Source organism: Simochromis diagramma, unplaced genomic scaffold (assembly GCF_900408965.1).
Source record: "Simochromis diagramma unplaced genomic scaffold, fSimDia1.1 OVJJ01000343.1, whole genome shotgun sequence".
Taxonomy (NCBI): Eukaryota; Metazoa; Chordata; class Actinopteri; order Cichliformes; family Cichlidae; genus Simochromis; species Simochromis diagramma.
The window spans coordinates 2,133,050-2,152,048 of record NW_024386831.1 but is presented as its reverse complement, the minus strand read 5'-3'; the positions used below and the strand labels follow the sequence as shown (position 1 = coordinate 2,152,048).

At 41.0% G+C, this 18,999-nt stretch overlaps 2 protein-coding genes and 2 non-coding genes across 4 annotated transcripts; 3 read left to right on the top strand and 1 right to left on the bottom strand.

Annotated features, from left to right (window-relative positions):
* Positions 1 to 219: 219 nt before the first annotated feature.
* Positions 220 to 10,955, bottom strand: LOC120730873 (high affinity cGMP-specific 3',5'-cyclic phosphodiesterase 9A). Its single transcript, XM_040027439.1, has 14 exons — positions 10,801 to 10,955; positions 9,293 to 9,454; positions 9,154 to 9,205; positions 8,897 to 8,999; positions 8,482 to 8,624; positions 8,350 to 8,409; positions 6,660 to 6,837; positions 3,624 to 3,746; positions 3,001 to 3,093; positions 2,855 to 2,922; positions 2,210 to 2,312; positions 2,036 to 2,140; positions 1,425 to 1,571; positions 220 to 1,039 (listed from the first exon to the last, which is right to left on the bottom strand). Exons 1-14 carry the CDS (start codon positions 10,886 to 10,888, stop codon positions 848 to 850), a joined length of 1,617 nt encoding a protein of 538 aa, XP_039883373.1. The 5' UTR covers positions 10,889 to 10,955; the 3' UTR covers positions 220 to 847.
* Positions 10,956 to 12,590: 1,635 nt separating this feature from the next.
* nifk (nucleolar protein interacting with the FHA domain of MKI67) lies at positions 12,591 to 17,913 on the top strand. Its single transcript, XM_040027438.1, has 6 exons — positions 12,591 to 12,817; positions 13,411 to 13,539; positions 14,275 to 14,383; positions 14,491 to 14,702; positions 15,454 to 15,516; positions 15,868 to 17,913. Exons 1-6 carry the CDS (start codon positions 12,695 to 12,697, stop codon positions 16,078 to 16,080), a joined length of 849 nt encoding a protein of 282 aa, XP_039883372.1. The 5' UTR covers positions 12,591 to 12,694; the 3' UTR covers positions 16,081 to 17,913.
* On the top strand, positions 14,075 to 14,205 carry LOC120731405. The gene has a single exon (XR_005695344.1). It is a non-coding gene; the product is annotated as a small nucleolar RNA ACA64 (small nucleolar RNA).
* LOC120731401 lies at positions 15,553 to 15,683 on the top strand. The gene has a single exon (XR_005695340.1). It is a non-coding gene; the product is annotated as a small nucleolar RNA ACA64 (small nucleolar RNA).
* Positions 17,914 to 18,999: the final 1,086 nt, after the last annotated feature.

Genomic DNA, 18,999 nt, shown 5'->3' with positions numbered 1-18,999 from the left:
GCTGATAATCAGGCATTTGTTTCACTCAAAGTCTCTGTTAAACAACAGCAAAACAAGAGAACCAAACTAAAGCTTTGATGTTTTATGGTGTTCTTATTCCAACATGATGACATCAGCCTGTTATAGTAACATTGCAACCACCTACGACTCGAAATATTACTTGATATGGTTTCTTTACCAGCCCCTCAGTGTCCCTGATAAGCAGATAAGATAATGTATGGTTGGATCATTTGTTGACTTTTTTTTTTTTTCAAGGTCAACTTTGATCTTGAGCGCTAGCAATGATGGTCAAGGTCAAATGTTTAGCTAACCTGGATATTAACATTTCTGATTGGCTAACACAGTTTTGTGGTTAGGGTCATGTCACTTGCTTGATTGGTTGGTTTGGCATTAGATTATCGTCTTTCAGTTTTCAAGTCTTTAGCACTTTTTAACCCATTTTTTTTACAGATAGAACAATGACAACAATACACAGTACAGCAAACTCCCTGTGTGTGTTTTATTAACTGCAAACTAGACCAAGAACAACTCAGAGCACACACACACACCTACACACACACACACACACACACAAACACACAAACAAACAACAGCGGCAGTCATTACAACATAGTGTTTTCATGGGTACTTCAGCACCAGAGTAACAACGCAGTATTATGATCCTTTACAAATAATGTTTCTTTCATAAAATATATTCTGTGAGAAACAGATTTATTTTAAAATAGACTTCTGTTGAATGTGATGTTATTCTATTCTAGTTACATCAACACTGCATGCAGAGAAACTACATCACAGGACGTTTAGTCCACCAAATAATCAATATGACAGTGAACTGATATGAAATCATTCATGTTGACTGTGACTCTGGTTCCGAGGTGTCTGGCCCGGCGTCCGTCTGGCTGTCTTGTCGGCCTCCCGCTGCCTCCTTGCTCTTGGCTGCGTTCTCGCTCTGAGCCCGGTTCTGCTGCTCCGTCTCCAGAGCTTTCTCCATCTCTGTGTAGTAGTCGAGAGCTTTCCGGACGGGATCGATAATGTGTTGCTGCAGAATTATTGCAAAAAAAGTTTAAACTGATTACAATTTACCAAAAAACATGGGTTGAATTTAACCATTTATGAGTTCCTTACAGTAGAAAAAGGCCGGCTGTACTTTAACACTTGCTGAGGACGGGTTTCTGTGAAGTAATTTCCTGTTTTATTTTGTAAATCTTACCCTGTTTACACTGTTCACCGTTCACTGTTTACCTGTGCTGCCTTTCACACCAATTAGGGTTTTTTTTTTGTTTATTTTAGTCTTTTCTTTTCATCTGAGCCACTTATTTAAGATGTTTTGGACACCTTCCTGTGAAAGTCTTCATTAAATTTTGCAAAGATGCTTTCAAAGAAGCACATACAGTACATTTTCTCCATACTTTTGATTTTAATACCTCCAGGCAGGGGAAGAGGTTGGCCAGCTCGATGAAGAGAGGCAGAAGAACAAATCTGATGAAGCCTGTTTGAGATGAAGGTTTGGTAACTTTGTCCCGGTCCATAAAGGGGGTAACGGGAAGGCCCTCCAACTTCTCCACATCACTCTGACAGAACGACAGGAGACAGATTTGACCCACTTAACTTAGTTTACTTCTATTGCTTTATAAGGGGTGTTCAGCTGTGTGGCACACCCTCATTACTGTAAGGCCACGGTGGATTTAACATTTGAATTTAAAAGGTAATATATTTTAGTTTCTGTAGCTTTAAAAAGTGAAGTTACTCTGCATTTGTTATAATGAACTGCACCAACAAGGTCAGATCATCTGAAAAATAAATTCTCACACAACTTGATAACAGACTGTGTCTATAAAGAACCTCACAGTTTGTCTCTGCCCTTCAAAAATCAGCTAGACCGTCCCTGAATCTCATCGTAGAGCCAAAACATTTAGAGTTCAGGTCACTGTGCTCCAAAACATCCCTCTTTAAGTTACAGATATCTCATCAAAAACAGCATCATATCATATTGTCACTTTGAAATGTCTTGACAAAGTTCAGCAGGAGTCGGTACCTGGTTGAAGAATTCCTGTAAAAGACAATCCAGCCAGGGCTCAGCCACCTCCATGGGCCGGGCCTCGTTGGATATGTCGCTCACTTTGATCAGGATCGTCATTAGCTGCACAATCAACAACAGTAAATAGATGTATACATGCTTCCAAATTTTCATGGTGCTCTGTAGTCTTACCACGTCTCTGTGGTCCTTGTTGGTGAAGTCAAACACTGGAAGGATGGACTTGAACTTGTTGAGAACCTCATTGTGCCTCGACATGTCGGTGGCCAGAATGCATCTGAAACAATCAGTGCTCATTATAAATTCTGTGCTAAGATATCATGATGAACAAGAGCACTCAGAGATCACAACTTCCCCACAGAAGGCAAAGGCTACACTAACACATTGATGTTTTTTTTGTGTTTTTATTATAAATTACTGATGTCATCTTATGACATCATTGTGACATTGTAGGGTGTTGTATTGAAAAAATAAAAAGTGTTTTGCACTGCTCTCTGCGTGCCCATTCTTATGATATATTACTCAATATGGTTTCTACAAAGTTTTTTCAAGGTCAACTTTGACCTTGGACGTAACAATGAAGGTTAAGGTTAAATGCTTAGCCAAACTAGGTACACATGTCCCTCAAGGTCTAGCATTTTTACACAAAATTAAATCACCTTTAGCTGATTATTGGTTTCTACCGCCACACAGAATTTGAACATGATATCTTGAAAATTGTGGATGCTAGACTGCTAACAAACAGACAGACAGACAGACATATTCCCTCCTTTTGGGGGGAGAAAAATTAAAAACATGACTATTGGAAGATGATCTCACTTGATGATCCCCTCTCGTATCCGTTTGTACTGATCTGTGGACAGATTCCTGAAGATGTTGCTCTCTGTCTATGAAACAAAGACTCTCGGGTCACTGTGGATTCATCCATGCGTGTACGCAGGTTAATGGAGGGTTTTCATTCTTACCCTCTCCAGTATCTCGAAAGCTACAGCACAGTGGTGGTTCTCCAGAGGAGAGATGTCATTGTAGCGCAGAGCGAGTTCAGTCTGAGCGTTTATCTGAAGGACAGTCAGACATGAGATTTTTACCAAAGTTCAAGCCTCAACCTTATTTTGGAAAACTGGAAAATTCAGATGAATAAAACATCACAGAGTGTTGTAACATCATCTGCACTGAAGTCCCAGCAAAACCTGTGTTGGCTGTTCTTCTACAGTGCAAAAGGTGGTAGTTTCGAAATAACTGGTATAAAAGATTTTAAGCGATGAAACTACACAGAATTACATGGACTGGTTCTCAAAGAGTCTCAAAGAGACTTTTCCCTAATCTTAAAGGAGTTTCATTATTATATGAAAGCAGTAAGTGCCATCCATTACATGCAGAAAATTGTTGCCATATCACAGTTTTACATCATCTAGTGAGAAAATGTGTACAAAAATCGCACCGAGCCAAATTTTCAGGTTGAATCAAAATTCTGTTCTCATATTCTGATATGTAGGCCGGGAGTCCTCTAACTCCAACTGGTACAACAAACCACAATGCAGGTCTGAGTTTCAGTACTAGGGAAGCCTAAAAAGTGTGCTTTGTGTACCTGATAGGCATTGTTGTATCCCGTGTGGTCGAGGTCGTGGCAGACTGCAGAGGTCAGCATAATCAGCAGGTCAATGCTGTCCATCTTACTCCTCAGGTCAGTCAGCCAGATCAAACCATACATCTGCTCAGAGGGAAGACAAACAAAGGCAACAACACAAATGGAGAGAATGAAGAAGAAGGATTTACCTGCATTTATTGGTATCACTTTATAATGTCCAATTTTTATTTCAAATTAAAATCTAATTATATTTACCTACAAATACTTTTTTTTTTTTTTTTGATTCACCTTTTATTGTTTATTTTATTTTCACTTACTGAATATGGGACAGACTTGACTGGGGGAAAGAAGGGGAGAAAGAAAGAGGGAAAGAGAAACAGCTGAGAAGAGGGACGGGGGAGAAGGGCAAAAGACAAAAACCAACAGAATGAGCAGAAAAAGAAAAAAAAGAAGAAAAAAAAATGCATATATCAATCACCTGGGTCACCTGCTGAGAAAGAAAAAAGAAAACAAGCAGAAGAGAACAAGAGTAATAGAATAAACAACATCACAATGATATATGGGAATATGACAGTAAATACTAAATATTAAACATTATTGTGCAGCACATAAGATCAACAGAACACAGTGTGCTTTGAGGTAGGAGCCAAAAAGGGTGTAGTTTGTGGGTGTGATCACCCGTGTGTACACCTGTGAGCATGGACGCGCTTGTTTTTTGTTTTTTTAAAAGGTTCCTTCATGTAATGATCTGCTAGAGGGTGTGGGGGGGCCACAGCCCCGTCCTCCAGGGCATGAAGCAGGTATGGAGGAGATCAAAACTCCAGACATCCAGAGGCCCCCAGAACACAAGAGACCAAGGAAGACCAACAGAGGGGCAGCCGCGCCACTGTCCCAGAAAGAGCTGAGGAGAGTCCCAGATGAGGGCTCACTCAGCAGCCGCGGAGCAGAAGCCAGGGGGAGTTGCAGTGACGCGCCCGTGAGCTCCGCCGGCAGCCAGCTGTGCCTGAGTGACCGAGCCCCAGGCCGAGAGGCCGAGGGCACCCCGCCTCCGAAGTGGCCCGAGCAAGCCCCAGGCTCCAGGCCCCGATAAGCGGCCGCCAAGGAGTGAGCCGGTGTGTACCTGGACGCCCATCCCCGGACACAAAGAACCACCAACGCACCGATGTCTGAGGGAGTCCGCCACTGGCAGGGGAAGTGGTGGTAGGGGGAGATAGGCCTCCATACCTTGGAGGGCCTAAGATGTCCCCAGAGAGGTGGCGCCTGACACCCAACCTGACATATAGACACAGACATACAGGCACACACATATACAAACATCCATTCCCACCCTCATGCTCTCATATACACTTACTCCACACTCAACCAACGTGGAGACAGACATAAAGAGACGCTGTACCTACAAATACTTAAAGATGGGCACACTAGAATAAGGGGGAACAAGTCCCGTTCTTAGAGGAAACAAGCAAATAATTATACCGTAAGTAAATTTGAAAACTGTGTAATTTCATGATAATTTTGTAGAAATGCCAGGGTGCTAGATAGGAGAGTTCATCCGTTAGTCGAACTTCAGACAAAGGAGGAACAATGTGATTTTCGTCCTGGTCGTGGAAGACTGGACCAGCTCTTTATTCTCTCAAGGATACTTGAGGGTGCATAGGAGTTTGCCCAACCAGTCTACATGTGTCCTGTAGGAGGTGCTTTGTGAGTATGGGGTGTCTGGCGTATTGCTTCAGGCCATTCGATCCTTATACAACCATTGCAAGAGCTTGGTCCACATAGCTGGCAATAAGTCGGACTCATTCCCAGTGGGTGATGGACTCCGGCACAGCTGCCCTTTGTCACCGATTCTGTTCATAATTTTTATGGACAGAATTTCTAGGTGTAGCCAAGTGGCGGAAGTCTTTCACTTGGGTGGTCTCAGAATCCCATCTCTGCTTTTCGCGGATGATGTGGTTCTGTTGGCTTCAACGGGTGATGGTTCGCACTGGAAAAATTCACAGCTGAGTGTGAAGCAGGGGGAATGAGAATCAGCACCTCCAAATCTCACCTGGAAAATGGTGGAGTGCCAACTCCGAGTTCCTTCCCCAAGTGGAGGAGTTTAAGTATCTCAGGGTCTTGTTCACGAGTGATGGCAGAAGGTAGCGGGAGATCGACTTTCGGATTGGTGCTACAGCTGAAGTGATGCGGACGCTGTACCGGTCCGTTGTGGTAAAGAGAGAGCTGAGTGTAAAAGCGAAGCTCTTGATTTATCGGTCAATCTAAGTCCCTATCCTCATCTATGGTCACAAGCTGTCCGTAGTGACTGACAGATTGAGATAGCAGATACAAGTGTTGGAAATGGGTTTCCTCCGAAGGTTCGCTGGCCTCTCCCTTAGAGATAGGGTGGGAAGTTCAGCCATCCGGGAGGGGCTCAGAGTAGAGCCACTGCTCCTCCACATTGAAACGAGCCAGTTGAGGTGGTTCGGGCATCTGATAAGGATGCCTCCTGGGTGCCTCCTTGGTGAGGTGTTCCGGGCATGTCCCACTGGGACACACTGGAGAGATTATATCTCTCGGCTGGCCTATGAACGCATTGGTGTTCTCCCAGATAAGCTGGAGGAGGTGGCTGGGGAGAGGGAGGTCTGGGTTTCTCTGCTTAGGCTGCTGCCCTGCAACCTGGCCGCCGTGGATAAGTGGAAGAAGATGGATGGATGGGTGGATGGGTGGATGGATGGATGGATGGATTTTGCAGAAAAACACAATATTTCTTACATATGCGTAAATATGCTGTACTTTTCGGGGTGTGTGCTATATTTAATAATTTGTAGACCTGTGTGAGCTTTTAGTGATGGAGCCAAAATATGCCTCACAACCTGAAAAGTGCTGTGTACCATTATTACCATGAAACTACACAGTACTTAAAATTACTTTCTTTGTTTCCTAACTAACTTTTTACCCTCTTATTCTAGTGTATCTGCCTTTAAGTATTTGTAGGTAAATTTAACCACAGCGTAATTGGGAATTACGCCCTTAGTTGCAGGCGTTAAACATACTCACCATCTGGGTCACACAGAAGCAGTGTTTAAAGTTGTGGAAAGGGATGTTGTTGTATCTGCGATAGATTTCGAACAGAAACTGCTGCAAGACTTCGGGCTCGATGTTGAAGGTTGGTATAAAGTCTAAATCTGTGTACATGACTTGCAGGAGCACCATAATCTCTGCATCCTCCCACTGCCTGCACATCACCAGAAAAAAACAATCAATAGCCAACCAGTCGACATTTGTCCTTCCACTCGGATTTCCAGGCTAAATGTGACCTGCCAATTTTTAGCTTAAAAAAAAAACCTTGAAGGGTGAAAGGTTTTCTAATGGACACACAGATAATGTAAAAGACATAAATTTCCCATTGCTACAAAGTCCAAGAATGGATCTTTCAGCACATCTTTCAAGACAAGATTTTGAGGAAAGACAAGCAGACGATAATTATTCAACACAGAAATGCAGAAGCTGTGGAGTCAGCTGAAGTGTTGAGGAAGGAAAGAGGACAATTATTGAACCACATTTAGACATATTCAACCCTCTGATGCCAAAGTTGGAATAGTGAGGACCATAACCATCTGTCATGAAATTCTTTTCTTTAAAAAAAAAAAAAAGGTGAAAGTCTTGCAAATCCAGAAAGAACAAAAAATGTTATTTTGACTGACACAAACAAAAAAATATTCTAGTGCTTTCAGCGTTAATCTCGCTAAAACGAAATTAACGCCATAACCGCATTAACGCGTCAGATCTCTGTTAGCGAGTTCGCCCAGTGCCTGTGGCTGCACAGCTCATTAATGCTCGTTAACGCGTTAGCGCCGTCCAGCCACACGCATCAGGGTGATCTGCGATAACTCGCTAACAGAGATTTGCCGCGATTAATGCTGACAGCACTAAAATATTCATAAAAACATCAGTTTTCACTATATTTCTCCAAAATTTAGTGCAGGTATAGCGTTATCACCTTTCTGTTTGCTGGGACCCTGTTCCCACATTTGTTTATCTATCTACTGAACATCTACTTTTGCATTTTTGCTTAAAACTCATGTGTTTTTTTCTTTTCAAACACATGTTGGACTGTGCTCACGAGGAGTGGTTGCACTCCTGTGTTGAGAAACATACGAACACACTGAGGGTTTTAGTCTTTTCAGTAAATTTGTTTACAGCAGCAAGAGTGCAGGATCACGTCAGAATTATTCCTGATAATACTGCACTGGCCAACTTGCAAAAAGCACGTTTTATCAGGTGTTTAGAGGAATCCTGTAATTTAGCTCCAAGCTTTAGGTGTGTAGGTTGAACTTAACCTCATCGATGCTCCTCTATTGCTGCAGGTTTGCTTTAAAAGCTTTTGGACAGATGAAAAGATAACCGAACCTTAGTGAATGCATGGCGCTCACTTCAAATGCGGTGTGCATATTAAGGCTTTTATAAAGACCTTCTTTTAATTAGCGAGTCCTCATCCAGGCCTATTCATATTGAGATGAGTGTGCGGATCAGAAGAAAAGGCTGAGGGCTTCCATCCTCTTCAGAAACACATCAGATGTGTTTGCTGGGCACGACTGTCATTAGCTGACCGCCTGCCTCACTGTCCACGGAAGAAACAGGTGCGCTCGTTTATTTAGGATCACAAAGACGCATCAGGGTGATGAACACAGATTCAGCAGGTGACATTAAAAGCAATTGGATTCATGCATTTTAAAGCAAAACTTACCAGTTATCAAAGGTTGGCGTCTTCAGGTACTGCCTCACTTCCTCAGATACCTCCAAAGAGCTGCAAAGATTGTGGCATGAGGAGTAAGAATAGCAAATTATTCCAAACATTTTAGTGTGAATTTTTACAAACCTCATTTGCAGGAACTTTTCCCGCACATGTTCACACTCTTCCCTGGTTTTATGCAGCGTCCTTTTGTGGTAGAACGGTGAGGGCTTGTGGGTTCCCTCCGAGAGATCTTTGAACAGCCCCAGCCAGCTTAGATGCTCCACACTCTGAAGACAAATGGCAAGCAGCACTGAACACAAACCTACTGGAGCTCACACTACAAATTATTACTGACTTCTTCCTAAGTGATTATTTCCCCAGCCCTGCTGCACTGTGACATCTAATCATAGGGTTCCCCCACCTGCCAAACCCACTTTATCCCCATGTTTGTCTCTAAGTTTTGAATTTAAAAAAAACTTCTGGTATTTTTGTTCAGTTATTTGAGGCGGAACAAGCTTAAACAACACAACACTGGATGTGGGAAACTTTGCTGGGATACCTCCAGTTTCTCTCTGAATGAATCCACCTGCTTCTTCATCTCATACACAACTGCAGGCGTCTCGCCAGCCTCGATGAGGATTTTCTTCTCCAGGCCCTGCAGTCTGGGATCAGTGAAGCAACCATTCATGAACTTTTCAGCTGTACGTGTCATGGCTCAGATTCTGGTCTTTAATGCCTGATATGAGACTGATGGTAGCATACCTAAGAGATCTTTACGCATGTTCTCTCCTTTAATACCCGGCCTGCCCCACCTACCTTTTTTCCATGGATGACAGGTCAAATCCTAGTGCACCAGCAAGCTCGGCACCTGAAATGACGTAAAAAGATGGAGACCGTCAACAGTTTCCATGTGAACTAGATCACTGCCATTCCCACGATGCCTAATTAAAGATACCTAACAGCTCACTGTTACAGTCGGCAGCCACCACCTCCAGCTTGTAGCACAGGTTGGGGCTGTTGGGTTCAAGGCTCGGAGAAATGTTGATGATGTTGCCTTTAGGGTTGTACAGTTTCAGGATGTCATGGGGTCCGGCCTCGGCGGCAGAGCGGAACAGATCTAGAAAGACCAGCTTGAGGTTTATTTTATAGAATCACTTGAGGAAGTCCAGGAACTGTTATTCAAATGAACAGACATATATAACCACGTCCACATTACTAACCAACTTTGATATGAATCATTTAATTTAGACTTAGATTTTTTGTCTGTTCTGAGCTATTTTGAAAGTTTTCTTGCATTTTGTTTTCTTTAGGTTATTGATATAATTTTTGTGCTAACACTTATATAATATTTGTAAAGTGCTCAGTATCTAAACAACCCAATATCGTCAAACAACTGTAACAACCAGCAACACCAACAGTCACCAACAACAATCCACAACCAGCAACAATCAGCAACAACCACAACCAACAACCACCAATAACAACAATCAGCAACAACAACCAACTATAACAAAAACCAACATCAACAAACAGTTTATCAGAAAAAAGTAAAATCTACTTAAGAGGGGTGATTTACACAAATTTGGTTAGTGTGGTTGTGCTATACTCATACTTGGGTATTCAATATGAACTTCCATAATCATACAATGTATATTAAACTAAAAGAGCTCTATTATTTATATTTATAGCACTTCATCTAATATTAGTTTAGAAATGTTTTAATATACCCAGTTCTCAGAGAATTACAGTACTTAGAAAGCTGAGGGGGGTTTTGCCTTAATGTGCCCCATACACCGTAGTGTCTCAGAAACACGAGCAGCCCCGAACATGATTGGGAGGCATTAGGCACTGCAGGAGTCTCTATTATAATTATCAGTCACAAACACTGAAAAACACGCATCACACATGTAAAGTTTTCTATAAATGACTGCACTGAAATATTAACCAAAAAAAGATGTAAAGGTAAACATTTTTGACAGTGCCTCGATTCTGAGCTTCCCACTGCAGAACTGTTTAGAAAAATCAAGCACAAATTAAGTGGAACGAGTGTCTACAACTATGCAGGTACAACGTTCAGATAATTCAATACAGGAAAGTAAACTTCAAAAACTAGTACAGTAGAAGTTAAATGCAGTCATCTAAATTAAGTAAGAACACTGCTTTCAGTTACAGCCCTGTTCTAATGAGTAAAATCTGCAGTATGTAATGTGCGTGGAGACCATGATGCCAAAGGCTGAAGCTGCTGTGAGAGGTGAGGAGCTGTCAGTGGCAGCTGTATTTGCAGCAAAGACTGCTTTGTCTTATGTTGATCCATTTATCAAATTTGCTTTATTGATTTTAGTCACAAAAGAGTATTTCCTGAACTCTAAGCATAAGAATATTCCACTTTAATTCATTTGTCCAAAACAACACGTTAGAATGCATTTGATCATATGAAACATAAACTTCAGCTTCAGCTCCTACCTTTGACGTCCTGAGCCGGACAGTCGACCGGGAACTCCGCCTGCTCCGGTCTCCCGTTCACCGTGAAGTAGATTACTTTTGTTTCCATGTCATGAATCTAAACCCACTGACGCTGCTGTGTGCACTGCTGATCTGGCTCTGATGTCTATCTCCTCTTATTATCTTAATGATAAACACTCCACCCCCTCTCCACCTCCTCCTAAGCTCCTCCTCCTCCCCTGCCTTTGGACTCCAACATTTCTCAGAGCAATAGCCAACTGTCTTCACCTGAAATTTAGATTTTTATAACAATTACAAAGGTTATGAGGGTGTTTTTATTTTTCAAAAAATGATTACAGTAGTGGTTCTCAAATTGCGGGTGACAAATTAAGGGCACAGAGGTGAACATGGTGTTGATTTTTAATACAAATATAATTACAGTTCTACAAGAAAGAGAGAATGGTCTTTATAGAGTCAAACTGAGAATGAGATAACCAATCAGAGTGTTTTTGGCTGATTTTTAAGTGCTGTAGCGAACCTGCTGTTTAGTGCACGTTGTGCCCCTATGCTGTGATGCTGTGTTCATACAGTAGTAGGCACATTGCTATGAAAGAGTATTAGGACCATGTTAAGAATTTTATAGAAGGTACAGGAGCCATTGCAGTTGTTTGGTTGAAACAACAACCACAATCTCCCCATTTAGACTTTTATTCTCAAAATACTAATTAAATTTAATGTCGAAATTTCAACTTTAATCCTAAAATGGCCATTTTTTTTCTAAATGTGAAAACTTTTATATGGGTCTTTTTTGTTTGTTGTTTAAAATTTGACTTTTATATATTTTTAGTTCATATTTTTGTATTTTTGCTTTTATTCTCCACAGTTTTAAGTTTTCTTTCATTTTAATTTTGATATATTTCATTTTTATGTATTTATTTATTGCATTTGTTTTCAAATTTATTCAATTTTCTTTCCAGTTTTTGCACAAATGTGTTTTTCTTTCCTTGAAATATTTATCTTTTTTGTAATTTAAACTTTAAGACTTTGTACCAAAATGTATGAAATCTTATAAAATAAAATATGATGCCTGCACAATGACTTTTTTCAGTTTTACACATTTTTATATTTCAATTCTTAGGATTGGTGATTGAAGCAGGAATTTTTATCATAATTAAAATGTTATGAGATGTTTCTTATGAATAGAAATGTAGAGGTTCTCAAACTTAAGTAAAGATGCGCACAGCCAGGTGAGACATAAGAAGTGATAATCACATAAGAAAATGAGATGTTGATTTCCCCTAAATATAGCTTCTACTACTACTACTAATGATAATAATAATAATGATGATAATAATAATAATAATAATAATAACAACAACAACAACAACAACAACAACAACAACAACAATAATAAAAAAAAGAAGAAGAAGAATTAACTAAAAATAAGATTTAGCCCAAGATTCTGACTTTAACTTAATTTAATTTCAATTGAATTACTTTTTTTTTTAAATTTTCCATTTTTTGTTAAATAAACACGATGTAAAATGTTAAATTTAAAGGAATATGTTCAAATTAAATGTACTTGATTGCATACAATATACCAAATAATTTGAATAAGTACCTTTGTTTTGTTTTACTTTCACTTTCCTTTAATTAAAACATTGTTTAATTTTTTTTACTGAGGTTTTATTTTCTTTCTTTTTTGAGCGTACTAACAAACATACCTCCGCACCTGTAGGTGTCGCTGCACAGAGCGCGGAGCTGCAGACGTGACGCGATTCTCCGGCACTCGTTGGTGTTCAGCGCATGTGCAGCCGGATGTGGGTCATTATCAGCAGCAGCATCGTGGTTTATGGACGGCTAAGTGAGTGTTTGTCTCAGTTTATGTGGCGTTTGTAGCTTCCAACAGCGAAAAATGAGTGAAAGTGGCGCCGAAGCGGCTCCTGCTGCGGCCAAAGAGCTGTTGGCGCTGAATCCTGCACAGGAGTCCGACTTCAGAAAGAAGGTTCAGGAGGTGAAGAAGAAGAAATCAGGCAAGGTGGGTGAGACATGTGGCCTTGAAGGAGACCCGATAGTCTGCAGTTATTTTTCTTTTGTTTACTGTCGCTGAGTTTACTCTAAGACTGCCTATGTCTCTCTCTGTAGTCTGTGTTTAACTCTGGTTCAGGTGCCGTGACATCTTTATAGGCTCGTGGTCTTTACTCTGTCAGTCGGCCCACGTGCAGCGTATTTACTCAGGTTTACAGATGTAAGGCAGGCCCATTTAAAAAAAGAAGAAGAAATGACATCCTGTCTCAAGTTATTAAGTTTACGGACTGAGAAGAAGATTAATGTTATTACAGTAAAGAAATAAAGAGAACTGGCCCCAAAGAAACGTGACCAAACTGAATGTAAACTGATTTAAACAAGAAAATCTGTAAATGAGGCGAACATCTGTATGTTTAATATATATAAAATGTATTTATTTTGTACTTTTATTTTGTAGACTTTTTAAAAGCCGGTCTGGGAAAAATAAATCTTTAAAGTTGTCTTTTTCTCATAATTTAGTCTGTGCATTATATTGTATTATAAATCGCAGGTGAAGGCCCAGCTCTCTGTGTAATGTGGTGATCTGTCTTTCCCCCATCACAGGCAAACCGTCTGACCCCAGGAGTGATTTACGTCAGCCACCTGCCCCGAAACCTGGTGGAGCCTCAGCTCAAATCTTACTTCGGTCAGTTTGGGAAGATCCTGCGGCTGCGGCTGTCCCGCAGTAAGAAGGTAACCCTGAACATGTGGAAACAAACGTGTGAATGTGTGAGGGGCGATCAGAATCTTCAACTGCATCTCTAAAACTTTCACAGCTATTGCAGCGATGTATCACTTCCTTAAAAACTTCACTTGGAGTCTTTTTATTTTTATTTTTGATAAAACTTTAGAGGGAAATGGTCACTGAGAGGCTGATTATAGATTGTGTGGTTTGAGGCCTCATAGCCAGAACAGAAACTTCCAGATAAAAAATCTCAGGTATAACTCACCAGAAAAGGAGCCCACATGTTGCATCTAAGCAAAAAATGACCTTTGAACTATAACTTGGTAAAAAGTTGCAGGGATTTGTCTCCTGAAAGCAGTAACAAAGTAATAAAACTGACTCCCAACACCTCCGTGTTCAGCAGGAGCAGTTGAGGAACTTCTTGATTGCTATTCTTGAATCCAGCACGCTCTGCAAACATTCCGATTTCTTTATTTTGGTTTATTAAGTAGTCCAGGCAGGAGCCTGTTTGAAGCTCCACTTCTTAAAATCTGGAGTTTTGGCTGAGACTGAAAATGATCTCAGATGTAAAAGTGGTCTGAGGTCAGATAACTGAGCCTAGAGTACTCTGGTACATTAAGCTTATCACCTGCTCTGCCTGTTATCAGAGTGATAAAACCCATGTGCCAACAAACATCTGGAGGGAATGAAAACATCTGAGAGTCTGTGACTGTCACTTTATTCCTCTCTCTGTTTGTTTGCAGACTGGTAACAGCAAAGGTTACGCTTTCATCGAGTTTGACTGCGATGAAGTGGCGAAGATCGTTGCAGAGACGATGAATAATTACCTGATGGGAGAGAGACTCATCAAATGTGAGTCAAACCTCATCTTTTAGATCCTGATTCACAGGAAGTTTTCCTCTAAGGGTCTTATTTCCTACCTGATGTTTATTTAAATGTATACTTTTTTTTCCTCCCAGGTCAGGTGTTTCCTCCCGAGAAGGTGCACGAGAAGCTGTTTGTCGGCTCGGAGCGAGGGTTCAAAAAGCCGACGTATCCCGCGGTAACACGTTACAACAAGAAGCACACCGAGGAGGAAATTGCAAAAATGACCGGCAAGCTGCTGCGCAAAGAGTCGAGGCTCCGAAAGAGGATCGCAGCATACGGCATCGAGTACGAATTCCCCGGATTCGTAAGTGTTTACACGCTGGAGCGGAAACATTAAACGGATTTAGGTTTTAAAAACTGGAAATGTGCCGTGACATGGCGGCATATTTAAAGGCGTCTGATTTAAGTAATGGATTTCTTCCAACTAAATTCCAAACAGCGTGCAGCTGTGATCTGTTCAGAAGCTTCAGTTTTTACAAAAAAGAAAAATGATCTTCAGAGAATTACAGGCTGATAACAGCGATTTGGAATACTGCTGATTCCATATAAATTCAATTGAATCTGGAAAGACTTTCCCACCTGTCCCCCTCAGAATCATCTGGTTATTTACAGAAACTTTAGATTATTTAATGAAGCCATGCACACTTTTACCCTCATGCTTTCTTTCGAGTCATTCCCTGCAGGAATCTCCCCACTTCAAATATAAATTCCACAAACTAAACTCAGGGCTGTTTGTAGCTTAATAAAAAGGTTTTCAAAGTATGAAATCCTGTGATGTGTTGTGATTTAAGCCTGCGGGCTGCTGGGACTTGCAGTAGACAGCCTGCACAGTAAACAGTGAAAACTACAATCAGTGTCTTCATACTCTTTATTCTGTCTGAGCAACAGTCCAGCAAGTCAAAGCAGATTCTCTTTAACGTCAGGCCTCAGTTACTGTGTGCAGTCAGGACTGTTACACTGTCAGCTCGGCTTGGTCAAAAAAAAAAAGTGAATTTTTGTTTGTTCTTTCTGAGGTCTTATAAACTTCACCTTCACTGCTCTCTGTGCTCTTCCAGGCTGCTCAGGTTCCTAAGAAGAAGTCATCCTCCGATGCCGGGAACGTATCTTCGTGCACTGACGTAAGTCTTGTTGTCATGTTTGGTTTTATGTCGGGCGCAGAGTGAAAATGGCCCCGGGTCTCTCAGTGGTCTGGGGTCAGATAACTGCGCCTAAAGAACTGCGGTGCGTTAAGCTTATCGCGCGTGTCTGATAGTGCCAGCGTGATAAAACCCATGTACCAACATTTAAGCCTTTTACTTAAAATAGATTCATTTAACAACAAAATCTGCAAAAAAAGGATTGATATCATCCAGAGAGACAGAAGAAAGGTGTTGAATTTGATGCCTGAGCTTCATGCTGTACTTCCATGCAGTACTGGTTTTTACCACAAGGTGGAGCAGTGAGTCAGTGTAATCTTTGCTCTTCTTTAGGACAGCACACCTGTCTGCACACCCTCTTTCCTCGAGAGAAGGAAGTCCACGGCGGCGGAAAATGATGCTGATGATGAGATCATCATCAAGATGCCAGCTGTAGACAAAGAGGAAGACTCTGAGGAGGAAGATTCTGAGGAGGAAGAGGAAGAAGGGAGTGACGACGAGGAGGAAGAGGGAAGCGAGGAGGACTCTGAGGAGGAAGCAGAGTGAAAATCCTGAGTTTTGTTGTGGACTCTGAGAGCAGAGAAACGAACGTCAGGATCCTGAACTGAATCGTTCTGTGTTCAGAAATCGATGGGACATGTTTGTGTGACGGACACCGCTGAAGGCGAGCTGCGGCCGCGCGTGTACGACACACGAGGCTGCGTTTAGATTTTTTTGCTTCGTCTAAAAATGTGTAAACTATAATTCTTCAACAATAAATGTAAATATGGAAGGAAAGCAGGCGGGAAGGTAGCTCGACTCACCTCTTATCGCTTCACATTTCAGCCACAGACTGTATTTAAAAGATGGTCGCAACCAAAGGGGCGTCACCTTTGTTGAGGATACCTGCCACCATTTACTTTTCAAATTCTGAAGTGTGTGTGTGTGTGTGTGTGTGTGTGTGTGTGTGTGTGTGTGTGTGTGTGTTGAATACACTTTAACTGCTGTGTATTCATCAGACCTCTGATAACTGAGGTAATTTTGATCGCAGCGCATCTGTGAATTTTATTAAATATTTTCCCAAATAAAATTAAAAGTTTATATTAAAACCAACCAGAGATTTCCGATTTGTTTTATAGCCTCAGATTTTCCAGTGTTGCACTTTTAGACATCGTCTAAACGCCCGTTCACCCTTACTGGAGATTTGACTCGGTGGAATTCTACATCATAACCACAAACGCCTCTGAAACCCAACCCTGACTAAATGGCATGTCGACAAAGCTCACGCCTCTTGTGATTGGCCTTTTGAGTACCATCACCTCTCCTGTTTCCAGCTATGTTTTTGGGGCAGTTCTTGAATTTAGCCGTCAGAATAAAATCATTGTGTCAGTATAAGGAAAAATAATCATACGGTCAATATAAGGACACAAATGTCTGCAAATTCATGGTGGGAGATGGCTGAGACCTTCAGAATGAGCAAAGTGAAAAAACTAGAGGGACAAATTTAAGAGTGGGAACCTAGAGAGGGGGAAAGATACCTGGCTTTTTGATTGTATCAGCTGTCAAATAAAACAGGGGCATAATCTCACCATAAATGCCGCTGCTAACATAGGCTACATTATTGACTCTGCAAAGACTGATTGCAGAAGTCTAAATCAGGTCTCTGATGAACACTTTTTGGGTGAAAGTTGTTGGAAAAAGGTGCGTCTGTGTTTCCTGAAGTCAGCGCACGTGGGGTCAACTAGTGTGTGGACTGTTTTATGGACAAAAAGATGTGACAACATGTACAGGCCAGTGTAGAAACATAAAAATGGAGAATCGGGGTGAATCTGCAGTCCCTCCTGTGTAGCCTCATCTCATTTTAGTCCGTTTAAAATTCAAACTTCTGACTGATAGTCTGGCTCTTTAGGAACTGAGCAAGCATCTGACGCAGCAGAATCATCAGATTATTTAAAAACTAAGTCGACTAATGAGGAAGAGCATGCTTGTTAGTGTGCAGAGTGCTTCAGCATTGACAGATTTCTGCTTTTAAAAATGAATGATGTAAGCGTCTGAATAAACAGAGGGGGCAGAGAATAAGCTGTACTGTAGTGAACTTTTAAAAGAGCTTTGGAAAAACACACAAAAAACTAATTTCTCTGTTGAGTAAAATCTGAAGCTCGCACACTTTGCGGTAGTTTCCCGGGAGAAACCAAAGCTGGAGGCAGTGCAGAGAACCTCAGCAGGGGAAACAGGAGTGCTGAGCTGGTGAAGTTTTGAAGACTGAAAGCTGAAAGTTTTTCTCTGAATCGAGGGGACGATGTGACTGCTCCCTCGTTGACTAACAACTAATGACAAGCATACGTGTGTTTATCTTTGAACTTTATTTAATTCAGCTTAATAAAGTGTGACTTAATAATGCATATGTCTCTTTTTGAAATGAAGCTGTTGAACTGATTTGTTTTTTAAAGGTGTTAAATGTGTTTAGTCTTTCAATTTAAACTTTAAGTAGAAAATTTGCTTTCTTTTTTTATTTTTAAACTGAAAAAAGGGTGTCCCGATAAAACCCTGCAAAACCCCCGCATTATAAATAGAACTTCCCACTTCCTGTTTGACAGGCTGGACCTTCAGGTGTGGAGCACTTCTCTGTAACAATATGAAAGTTTTGAGTGTGTGGTTAGTTTTTACAGCGAGAAAAAGCTGGCGAGCGGGGAAAATCCTTGCAGGAGAGATCAGAAACTCCACACAATTCGTTTTATTACCAGTAAAAGGGCTGAAAAAAAAATTCCGTACTTCAGCATAAGTAATGTGACGCTCCTGAACTGGCCTCTGTTTACTATTAATTTACAGGAAATCTGAGAAATGCAACTAACTCGGTCTTTGTTTTTTCTGTAAAACATTTCTCTAAACTTTCTATGAGTAACAGCTGTGACACAGTTGTAAGTATGATTTGGTTCCTGAAAAAAAATTGAAGCAATCGTTAAGTCCTGTTGGGTAAAACTAAACGACACCACTTGATACTGATGCTCACCCGTAGAGACGATCCATACCAACGCTGGGATTGGTATCGGATCGATAATCTGGCTCTATCCTCCAAGTTCAGCATGTAGCCCACTGAATTGGTTTTTTTTTTTACAAATTAAAAAATGTACTTCAAACATGCACAATAAAAAATCTCTGAATCTTTTTGTGTTGAAAGTCACATCTTTTAATAATAGCCTACAGCACATTTAAACAACAGAAGTTGACCCAAAGACAGGCACGTATACAGTACCTTCTTCTTCTCAAAACAAAACCGAAAGGTGTGTTAACTTATTATTGTGGAAAATGAAAGTGATTTGGTGGTAATTGAAATGTGTTCAGAAGTTGGTGAACTGAGATTGATCGCTTAAGTTATGAAACACTGCTCTCCCTTACATAAGCTGCCTTTATAGGTTAAAAGTATCAGTATCGGTATTGATATCAGCAATACCTCCCCTGTATTTACCGGGTGTTTTTGACCTGTCA